The sequence below is a fragment of the Apis florea genome, unplaced genomic scaffold (genome assembly GCF_048593485.1).
Source record: "Apis florea isolate Af1SG1 unplaced genomic scaffold, ASM4859348v1 contig_3496_pilon, whole genome shotgun sequence".
NCBI classification, from domain to species: Eukaryota; Metazoa; Arthropoda; class Insecta; order Hymenoptera; family Apidae; genus Apis; species Apis florea.
This window is the reverse complement of record NW_028256773.1, coordinates 4,677,864-4,689,278: the sequence shown is the minus strand read 5'-3', so window position 1 is coordinate 4,689,278 and position 11,415 is coordinate 4,677,864. Positions and strand designations below refer to the sequence as shown.

Sequence of the window (11,415 nt, the reverse complement as noted above, 5' to 3'; positions counted from 1 at the left end):
ATTTTAATCAGTAAAAAATATACAATATTATAACCTTTTAATTATATACATATCTTTTACATTGTGTACATTTATGTTATAAATGTGGTACAAGTAAAATATTAAAACACATATAAATATATATAATTTTAATATGTACAATTTTTTTTCATTCATGCATAGCTTTATAACTACAGATACTTTGAAAAACTATATTTAATACTTCTTTTGCTGAATGAGTTTCCGAGTTACTTATTCTAATAATACTTCCAAATTCTCGAATGTAATGATCTAATTCCATATCTTTTGATAAATCTTTTGTTGCCATATATTTATTTGTTAATTGTAATAATTTCAATAAATCAGAACTAAAAGCTTCATCTAAATCAAATAATTCCAAAGCTGGTGGTGGTAATTCTTGAAAACTTGGTGGAAATACCTATAAAAAAAATAAATTTGTTTTGCCATATATCTAATTTAAAATATATATTTATAATGTAATAATAACAATTTTTACTGAAGCTTGCATAGGTGGTAATGGAGTCTCAAAATGTGGTGGAATAAGAGTAAGTGGTTCATGTTTTACACCAAGAACTTCATAAGCCTTTATACAAGAAGGTACCATATCTAAGTTTACTGAATAAAGATGATGTTTAAACAATTTGGTATAATCATAAGGATTATCCATAATATCCATATCCTGAGTACATACTTTTGGATTATCAGCTTGTTGTGTAATATCTGGGATAAAATTATATTCCCAGAACTAGATAAATATTGTATCATCATTATCATTAATAATAGTAAATAATTGTTGATATGATAAATTATTAAAATATAGAAACTTACATCTACATCATCCATTTGAGATTCTTTAATTACAATATCTGTAGATTCAAAAAAATCAAAAATCATTTGTCTTAATAAATCATTTTTTTCTTTTTCAATATATATATCGGTTAACATTCTTGAAGAACCTAAAACAAGTAATTTTCCACCATTGGTTTCGTTATAATGATAAGCACAAATAGGTCTATTTGTTGGAATTGCTATTGATCCACTTGATAATGCAACTCTAGATGATTGTGCTACATTTAAAGTTGCTCCATATGGATATAAAAAGTTCATATTTCTGTAATATGATATATTAAAAATAAAATATTTTTATATAATATGATAATTAATAATTATATTTGAATAATTTACATATACTCATCATGATTTTTTGAAAATATGGATTTGTTTGACATTCCTTGAGAAATTAAACATTCTTTTGGATGCATTGTTTGACTATAACTCATACGTATAACACTGTCTAAAAATTTGATAATAAGTATATAAAATGAAATAAAGTTTTTTTAATTATACTTTCATTAGAAATTTTTATAATGAAATACCATTGTTCACCATTATGCCAAATTCTTCCAATAAAAAGTTTACATTAGTATTTGATTTTTTTTCACCACCTTCACCAAGCATAACTAAAATATGTCCGCCAGAATTTAAAAACGCTCTAATCGAATTCATTTCTAATTCTGTAAATTTATTTCGTGGACCAGGCAATACTAATATTTTGCCTGTTGATAATAATTCTTCCGTTAAAATATCGTTGTTTCTAAAAATATGATGAAAAATATAAAAAAATGTATTTTGAGTTCAATAAAAATATATAATCAAAATATAATTAATATAACGTTACTCGATGAATTTCCATTTTGATTTTAATTTTCTTTGTAATATTTTAAATTCTTCGTTCAATTTTCTCTCGTTTTTTGACGCGTCAAAAATAATGACATTTAAATTATTGTTATTGTCACTGCCGCCAAAGATTGAGCTCATAGTGATTGTCACTTTATTATATTAAATAAATCTTAAAACAATTTTTGATAACTTAATTCTATTTTTTTATCGTGTATACTAATTAAGTTATATTCTGATACGATTCTATACTTAACGTATAATTCATCGTTGTCATTGGCAACTATAATCATATCAAAGTTTCAATTATAATTGGCTCGTGTAAGAATACATGAGGGATGTAAAAATTTATTACATGATGTATTACTAAGTATACGAAAAAAAATAGAGATAGAATAAGAATTGACTATCAACGCCATTTTTTAATCAAAAGAAAATTTCTTCAAAGGGAGGTAAAATAAAGCACTCAAGAGATGGCGCTGATTCTATAATTTTTATTCTAATTTGCTTTTCTTATCTATATGTATTCTCTTGGCGCATGACTATAGACGCATATAATGAGATGCCAATTGTCAACAATTGCATCTTTTTTTTTTAAAATTACAATGAATCTTGATTTTTAATAAAATATTAATATAATATTGTTTACAATATATATAAGATGATATGAGTGTTTTGGTGCGAAACATTTAACAATAATGAAATTTAAACAAGCAATAAAAAAAATAACAAAAAAATTAAAGAAAATAATATTAACAAAAAAGTGCATTGAGTATTAAGCCTATATATTCTGTTGTATGTCATCTGTTGTATTATTTTATATTAAAATGTATGAAAACAATCAGCTGATCATATATAGATGGCGTTTCAAATGACGCACTAGTTGTGAGTATTGTTCAAAATGGTTGGTGGTCCATGTGATTAAAATGATTTTATAATTATTCAAGAATTGATACAAACAAGATGACTGCAATTGTACAAGAAGACAATGAATTAAAAAAGTTACTTGGTAACCCTGCAAAAAATGCTGGGGAGGATGGTTTGATGGGTCCGCCGCAATCGGTAAATTAATAAATATGTTTATAGAGTATACACTTGTTCATAAACTCTTCGATTTATTTATTAATTTTTATCTTAGACTAATGTTCCACGACCGAGTACATCGCAAAATGTTAATCCACAATCATTGATAAGTCCTATGACCCCGGCTAATAGTACAAAAGAAGTGATAGAACCTTGTTTACAGTAAGTGATACAAGTACTTCAGTTATAAATCTTTTTCTCATTTTTATACAAACTATTTAAATAAATTTTATGAGAAATAATTAAATTTATTATATGTATTTCAAGAGATAGTGAATACTTCAAATTTACAAATAAATAAAGAATACATAGTTGAACTATATTCTTTTTTTTTTTTAGAAATGTAGTTTCTACAGTTAATTTAGGCATAGAGTTACCATTAATGTATATTAATACAAGAACAAGAAACTCTGAATATAATCCTGCAAGATTTATGGGTCTGATTATGAGGATTAGAAATCCTAGAGCTACTGCATTAATTTTTCATTCTGGAAAAATAGTATGTACAGGTGCAAGAAGTGAAGAAGACTCTTATTTAGCAACAAGAAAGTTTGCAAGAATAATTCAGAAATTAGGTTTTGCAGTAAGAAGTATTATATATTATATTTAAATGAATAGAGAAATAATAATCTTATTATATTTTATTTTACGTGTCTATTATTACAGGCCAAATTTTATAATTTTAAAATACAAAATATAGTTGCTACATGTGATCTAAAATTTCCAATTAAATTAGAAAATCTAAATCATATACATGGACAATTTTCTAGTTATGAACCTGAACTTTATCCAGGTCTTATATATAGAATGGTATCACCAAGAGTAGTATTGCTTATATTTGTAAATGGTAAAGTGGTATTAACAGGTAAGAATAAACTAAAAGAAAGAGATTTCTAACTTTAATAAATATTTATGGAAATATATATAATAATTTTTTAGGAGCAAAAAATAGAACTGAATTGCAAGATGCACTTAATAATATATATCCAATATTGAAAAGTTTCAGGAAGCAATAATAAATTTTTTCATATTTTAAGTTTTTGTAAGATAAATAATTTATATAAAAGCAACTAAAATTTATCATGTTATCAAATATAATTTAAGCTTATATAATTAATAGGATATAATTAATAGGAAAGCAACAATTTTTTATCAGTAAAAATTAGTAGTATATAAGTGTATATAATATCATCTTAATAATATTTGCACAAATTCTGATCTTCTTTAATAAATTAATTATATAATTTATATAAAAATTATACAAATATAAGAGCATATATATATAATATGTTAAGCTTCTTATATAACTTACAAATATATATCTTTTATAGAAATAAATTTACATCATATATTTCTGAACATTATAAATATAAAAATATTAATCAATATTATATCATTATAAAAATAAAACAACTGATAAATGTAACTGATAAATTTTTATAAAATATTTATCTCTTTAGATATAATGTATTTCAAAGATACGAATTTTTATAAGAAATATTGGAAATATTTATTTTTATTTTATTTATTTAATTATATTTAATTTTCTATTATATATAATATATAGGTAATTGTTGACAATATATTTATTATTAAAAACAATATATTTAGAACATTTATATATATTTTATTTAATAACATATACATTAATTTAAATTATCATTTTGCATTAAAAGTAGCATTAAGATATTAAAATATTTGTATCCTTATTTAGCACCAGGATTTCAGATTATGAAAAATCTTTTCTAACAAATTTATCTATTTTTTGTATTTTTTTTTTCTTGTTCTTTTATTGTATTATTGGAATTGTATACTGGTTTGTAGATGTTTTTGGATATACTTTTAAATGTTTTGCAATCCTTGTTATCTTAACATCTTTCAATAAGATATGTCAGATATTTAATTTTTGTTAATGTCAATTTAATAGACGACATTTAAACCTTTCTTCGCCGCAATCGGCAATTTTTCACCCCGGAAAAAAGGATTTTCTTCCTAAAATAATATAATGATTATTAATATAATTTATTACTTATATTAATATATAATTTAAAATTAAAGAATTTAAAGCAAAAAATTATAATATTATAAATTAAGAAATTTAAATAAAAAATTTTAAGTTTCACTTTTAAAAAGTTAAAAATATTATTTTCATATTGCTTTTATTGGTATATCATAAATTATATTTCAAATCTTTAAATTCTTAATTTTTAAGAATAATAAAAAGAATAATAAAGATTTATTATTCTTTAGTGTATTCAAAATATCGGTAACGAAGGCATTAAATTAAAGAAAATAAAAATTGATAGAGTAATAGAATAATAATATTTTAATAACTTCTTGATTAGATAATTCAATTCTAAAAAAAAATATGAAAATAAAAAATCATGTTATGAAAATATGAAAATATATTTTTTAAATGAAAATATAAAAATATGAACATTTTTCTTACAACTTGAAATTGATCCACGATTTGATTGAAATTGGAATTTGAAATGTGCATATTTGGAAGACTGTTGCTGTTTGTAGAATCAACTGAACAATCTAACATGTGTTCCGTGTCGCACATACAATCTTGTGCGCTTTGATAATCTCGACTGAATGCTGCTGTATTTTCGAAGTTTACGATACAGTTGTTTTTACCTATACAATAATCATAATATAATTAAATTTTGTTATTGATTTAACGGTTTATTAAAAAAAAGTTTTATTAAATTTTTTTAATAGAATATTAAAAAAAAATAGATCTAAAAAAATTATTTTTTAATAATGAGAGCTAGCTTCTTAAAAGTTAATATGGATCGTTTATTAAACTTTGATTAAAAGTAAAATTACATTTTTTGTTGCATTAAAAATTTTTATTAATAAGTATTTCACAATAAAAAAAGATTTAGAAAATTATTAAAAAATATGTAAAATAAATATCAATTATAATTTTAAAATATTAAATCACTTACTGGTATATCCAACTGGACAAGGATTTGGTGGTGTACAATATGCAGGTAAAGCATTCTCTTTTTCATCCTTGATATTTTTCACGCTTCCAGGTTTGATTCTTTGTCTATCGTTCACTTTATCGTTATTAGTAATATGTTGATGACTCCACAATGAGCTATGTTGTAAATATTCTTGATCGCGAATACTGGGATTAGGATTTAAAGTATCTATACCATCGTAATCGGCAGGTAGTTCAAGAGGAATTTCTTTCGGTTTGTCCTGATATTCTAGATAAGAATCTGCTGTATCGATAAGTTCATTTCCCATTTGATTGATTAATTCTCGGAGAAGAGTGTCAGTCAACAGTTGTTCTTCCTGAAATTAAAATTATATAAATTAGTAAATTAATTTTATTTAAAATTCACTATAAAAATATTGTTAAAAAAGTAACAATTGTACATGAAAACTTTCATTAAAAAAATTTTTCATTAACTTGTAAAATTGTAAATTGAATTGAATATAAATTGAAAACATTTTAATATGTAAAATATATTGAAACTAAATAGAATAAAAAATAGTATGTTACCTTAAGAGGTGGAGGCAAATATACTGATGCTTGAACAGCAACAGCCACAGAAAAAAACAAAATCCAATACATGATTTTGAGTAATCTAAAATAATTAAATTAATGATTTGTAATATAATTATAATCGACCCTTATTATATTGTAATATTTTATTTTTATTTTTATTATAATTAATTGTTTAAACCGATTTAAAATAAATAATTATTAATAGTTTATTTATTAATGATAGAAATAAAAATCTTTTTTATTCAAGATAACGAGAAAAAATTTTTATAAGTATTTAAACATAAAAAAAACTATTATTTATGGAAAATTAATAATATATATTTAGTAAGTACTTTATATTTTATATTTCATTCTTCATCCTTATTATTATTTAACCATTTCTAAAGTAAATAAAATACAGCTTTGCACTTTATTTTTGAATTACTTATATGATAAAAACGTACGTCGCGATTAATTAAACATCAATTTATTAATTTTATTAGATTAATTTTAACATCAATTAGATTAATTTTAAATAAATGCTTTTTTTTATTTATTAATTGTTATTATTTACATGCATTAAATAATAACAATTTACAAAAGAAACAAAATCGTTACATACATCGTTACATTATTACATAAAAACAAAATAATTTTTCAAATATTTTATTTGTTTTTCATTATAAAAATTATAAGAATTAATTCTATTTAAAAAATCTCACTGAAAAATTTATATAATAATATATAAAAATATATTACAATCAAAAACAATAATGTAAATATCGTTAGATTATCGACCCTTATTTGAGGCCAATAACTGTTCGCGTAATTTTTTTGTTATGATTTTTAAATCGGATTTTCATTCGAACTATTTCGAAAAATTTTGGAATATGTAAAAATACAAAAAAATTAAAAAAAGCAGTATAGATAAACCAAAATAAAGTGACCAAATGGATCAAATGGAACTTACCAAAAATCTTGTAATAATCGCAATAATGTACTGATGAAGCGATCCTCGAGTTTCGCGAATGGTGAAGTGTATGGGTTGGGTTTTCTTCCAACAGAAGCGGCGCTGTGCTCGCATGAAATATTGATCCGTATTTTCCGCGCTGCTTTTCTCCCTTCCATTTTCACATTCGGCCACCGTACCGCCTACAATCCTCTCTTACAACCCACATTCGTAAAACCGAGTTACGAGCAAAGGTCGGCCCACGATTGAACCTCGTGACGTCATTTTTGCGATTAAAGGATGAGTATCTGGCAGGATTGGGGGAAATAGATCTTTAAAATAGATATGTATAAAAATATTTTCATCTCTTCGAATCATATTTTTTTTTGGAAGATTTTGTAAATACGAAATGGATAATGTTTTTTTGATGTTATTAAAAAAATAATACATTAAATTAGCAGTTTCTCAACTTTAAAATTATTATAAATTATATATCGAAATCATATAAAATATAATATATAAAAAATTTAATTTTATTTCAATATTTAAGGAATAAAAAATGAAAATTAGAATATAATCATTTTTGACATTTATTGTTCGATTAAAGAGAAAATAAATATTTTATTTACATCGAATTTGATTTTAAATAGTAAATACATAGTATATAATACTTATTTATGATTTAGATGTCAAATAAAATAATATTTTTAAAATAATATCTATTTTGAAAAAACTTCCAAAAAAATATTAATGAAAAATTTGTCAAGATGTCGTCATTGCTGATATAGAAATTAATGTTTGACACAAAGCAATGTTTTTATTGAGAGAGCATCGCGTCGATGGAAAGACTAAAACACGAAATGAAACGACGTCCGAAGGCTCGAGAGATCAAAAGACCCTTGACATTCATTACGGTCGTATATAAACGTCCATTAATAATTGTCTCGCTTTGCATACTTCCAACTCAATTTCTGAAATCAAATTGCTACCGTGTTTCCGTCCACCGACGAAAATTACTCTCTTTATTGAATCATGTTCTCGCGCAAGGGACACTTTGTTCTCTCGCAAATCGTTGCGTTATGGTTACCAAGTGAACCACAATCGTGTTTGCCTTTGTATAAAAGTTCTAGGAGTAAATTGATTTGAATGTAGATTTAGTTTAGTTTAATCGCTAGTCTTATTATTAGTCAATTTTTTAAAACTTTTAAATAGAAATTCTTAATTAATTAAAATTTATTTTTTTAATGATTTAATGATGATATTAATGTATATATAAAATAAATGAGTATATATATCATAGAAATTGAGACAATTTTATTATTATTATATTATTATATTAATATATTATTATTTAACAATATAGTTAGTTAATAAAATATATTAATATTTTTTTTATATTTTTATATATGTTTTATAATTTATTAATCCTCTTATACATAAACTAAATTAATTAATAAATTATTTAATAATTTATTTATTCCATTTATTTTTATCAATGAAATATCGAGAAAATATTAAAATTATAATAAAAAAAAAGTATAAGAAACAGAAGATTATTTTTCTCTAGAGATAAAGAAAATAAAGGAAGTATTATCCGATTATCAGGTGCACCTTCTTATCTAGCTATTCATTCGTTTCACTTTTCTCATTTGACAAACTTATCATCTATTATTTATGTCATTAAATAATAAATAAATTGCATCTTTATTATTTTTTAGCTATTGAATTTGAAAAAAGTTTTTAATTTAAAAAATTACACAAATCAATTTCCAACAATTGTATTTTTAAAAATCAACAAAAAAAAACGAATATATGTATACGAATGTTTTGAAAATGAAGAAATGCTTTTCAGTACGAGATTTGACATTGAATGGTTCGATATTGTTCTAAATGTACTTATTTTGATGGGTCAAAATGCATGGGGTTCGTCATTACGTCAATGGACATGTTATCGGCAGTTAAATGACTAAAACGTTTGAGAAATTCATTAATTTACCCTTCATGATTGATTTGTCACTTCGATTTTAGGTTAGGAATATCCATGTACATATCTATAATATCTACATACTCGTCTATAATAATATAAGTTCTTCTTTAACATGAAAATATATTTATTACGTATAATTTACGTATTATTTTAATAATAATTTTATATTTTATTTTGTAAATTTTAATAGTAATTACAATATGATATATGGAAAATTCAGAAATGAAATTTATTAATTTTGAAATTAATTAATTTTTTGAAAGTTTTTTTAAATTTTATTTACCTGAGCATATAGAAAATAACTTCATAATTAATTATAATTAATTTAAAAAATATTCTATATAGTACAATATTATTATATATTCCATAGCTCCATAGCATAGAATATTATTCATATAAGATCATAGACAATATATTTCACAATATATAGTATTATTTATATAAAACCATAAAAGAGATATTTCACAACACAATTTATATAACACTACGAGATATTTTGCAATATAATAAAATTATATATTACATATTATTAATAACAACATTATGGTCAAAATATTCTATAATATAAGTAGTACGCCATGGATAAAGTATCTCGTGAATTTGTTCATTAGAAAGAGTTGGTATTAATCCTAACTTCAGTTTAGTGAACAGCATTCAGATTCGTGAGATCGTTTATATGTCGCGAAATATGAATTATATTGTGGCTTCTTATGAATTATATTATGCGGAATATCTTGTTCGTAGTTATTAAGTGGTTAATATATTTTTTACATTTCTACATTTTAGAAATATATAATTTTATATAAATAATAATTTGCTAAAGAAATTATTTTTTATAATCCAAAACGCTTTAACTTTACTAATCTTTGGTTCCTAAAACTACATATTACTAACCTCAATTTTTCGAATTCTGTTTCATCCAAATTCTCTATCGAAATTCTTATTCATAAATTCTGTCAAATCATTAATAGTTAAATCTCTTTCTTTTAATCTCATAATATTCTTCAATTCATTATTAAATATTAACATCATACTAGTTTAATATCACAAAAAAAACAATGTAAGTAAAAATTTTAATTTTTTGAAATGAATTTTTTGGATAAATTAGTTACATAATGATAATATACTTTAACTAATATTATTTTTTATCATCGTTAAATTTTTCATAATTGTCTCATTTATAAATTTTTCTTTGAATCTCTTCATTCATTCAAATAAAATAAAGTATATATAAGATCATTTATCGGCACATAGATTTATATTAAGAAAAATATTAATTAATGGAAAATGTGTTAGGTACATTATGGTGCGTGTATTAAAGAAAATATGTGGAAAATAAATTTTATAACGTATAAAAGAGAAACTAGATGGTGAAAAATTTTTAATCGGCTATTTGAAATCACTATTTTTTCTTATTTTAGATTTCACAGTGATCATTTATCTTTTATAATAGGTTAGAATCTTTTTTTTTTTTTTAATGAAATCAATTAACATATTTTCAATATATTTCCTACCGAGTATAGCGAGCAAAAGATTTTTCAATTAAAAAATTAATTATTTGAGGTCATATTTTTTTTTATTTTAAATTTCACAATGATGATCATTCTGATATTCTAATTAGCCAAGATCTTTATCAGATGTATAACCAATTATATATTTGAAATCACCATATTTTCTATCGGGTGTACAGCAAAATCAAGATTTCTTAATTGACCATATTTTTTCTCATTTTAAATTTTATAGTGATATAACTCTATTCTAATAAATCAGAATTTTTTCTACCTTTCTAATATATGACATTTTCTTCTGGATAGGCGGTGTGAGGTTGTTACGCTGTGTCTCGCCGTCACGAGTATTGATCTCCGAGGAGCCACTGTGTGAATGGGCTATAACCGTCTCACCCTAGAACCTGGGAACATAGAATCTCCTTCCTTGTCTTGTTTCCTTAGTCTCCTCCTTCGTCCTCTTTTCGTTTTGGACCCAAGTCCATTTTATGTGGGTTGGATTTCTTCGTTTTGGACTACATTCTCCCGTGCACTTATTACTGGCGCCTGTGGAATGCTCTACCTTGACTCTGACCTATTTTTCTGTCTTTTCAATTTTATATTTAGGATTTGACTTAGAATGACTTAGAATTGTATGATTTGTACAATTTTTTTTTAATTGTATTTATTTTAATTTTTCTGTATTTTTTATTTTTTCTCTTTTTTTCAT

The 11,415-nt window shown here is 23.1% G+C and overlaps 3 protein-coding genes across 5 annotated transcripts; 1 reads left to right on the top strand and 2 right to left on the bottom strand.

Moving 5' to 3' along the window:
- Positions 1-113: 113 nt before the first annotated feature.
- IFT52 (intraflagellar transport 52) lies at positions 114-2,350 on the bottom strand. The gene is made up of 6 exons (XM_031920390.2): positions 1,679-2,350; positions 1,377-1,594; positions 1,186-1,294; positions 829-1,111; positions 497-745; positions 114-418 (listed from the first exon to the last, which is right to left on the bottom strand). The coding sequence occupies exons 1-6, from the start codon at positions 1,816-1,818 to the stop codon at positions 149-151; spliced, it is 1,269 nt and encodes a 422-aa protein (XP_031776250.1). The 5' UTR covers positions 1,819-2,350; the 3' UTR covers positions 114-148.
- Trf (TATA-box binding protein-related factor) lies at positions 2,195-4,375 on the top strand. 2 transcript variants are annotated; one of them, XM_086913703.1, is made up of 6 exons: positions 2,197-2,562; positions 2,625-2,739; positions 2,816-2,922; positions 3,100-3,343; positions 3,427-3,625; positions 3,700-4,375. In XM_086913703.1, the coding sequence occupies exons 2-6, from the start codon at positions 2,641-2,643 to the stop codon at positions 3,774-3,776; spliced, it is 726 nt and encodes a 241-aa protein (XP_086769829.1). In that variant the 5' UTR covers positions 2,197-2,562; positions 2,625-2,640; the 3' UTR covers positions 3,777-4,375. The 2 variants fall into 2 exon arrangements, with proteins under 2 accessions (XP_003690685.1, XP_086769829.1); XM_003690637.3 differs by having other exon boundaries at positions 2,195-2,739.
- On the bottom strand, positions 4,367-11,079 carry 7B2 (Secretogranin_V domain-containing protein 7B2). Of its 2 annotated transcripts, none has more exons than XM_086913704.1 (6): positions 10,984-11,079; positions 7,236-7,522; positions 6,281-6,365; positions 5,715-6,069; positions 5,210-5,400; positions 4,367-4,752 (listed from the first exon to the last, which is right to left on the bottom strand). In XM_086913704.1, the coding sequence occupies exons 3-6, from the start codon at positions 6,350-6,352 to the stop codon at positions 4,681-4,683; spliced, it is 690 nt and encodes a 229-aa protein (XP_086769830.1). In that variant the 5' UTR covers positions 6,353-6,365; positions 7,236-7,522; positions 10,984-11,079; the 3' UTR covers positions 4,367-4,680. The 2 variants fall into 2 exon arrangements, with proteins under 2 accessions (XP_086769830.1, XP_003690692.1); XM_003690644.4 differs by lacking the exon at positions 10,984-11,079 and adding an exon at positions 9,485-9,810.
- Positions 11,080-11,415: the final 336 nt, after the last annotated feature.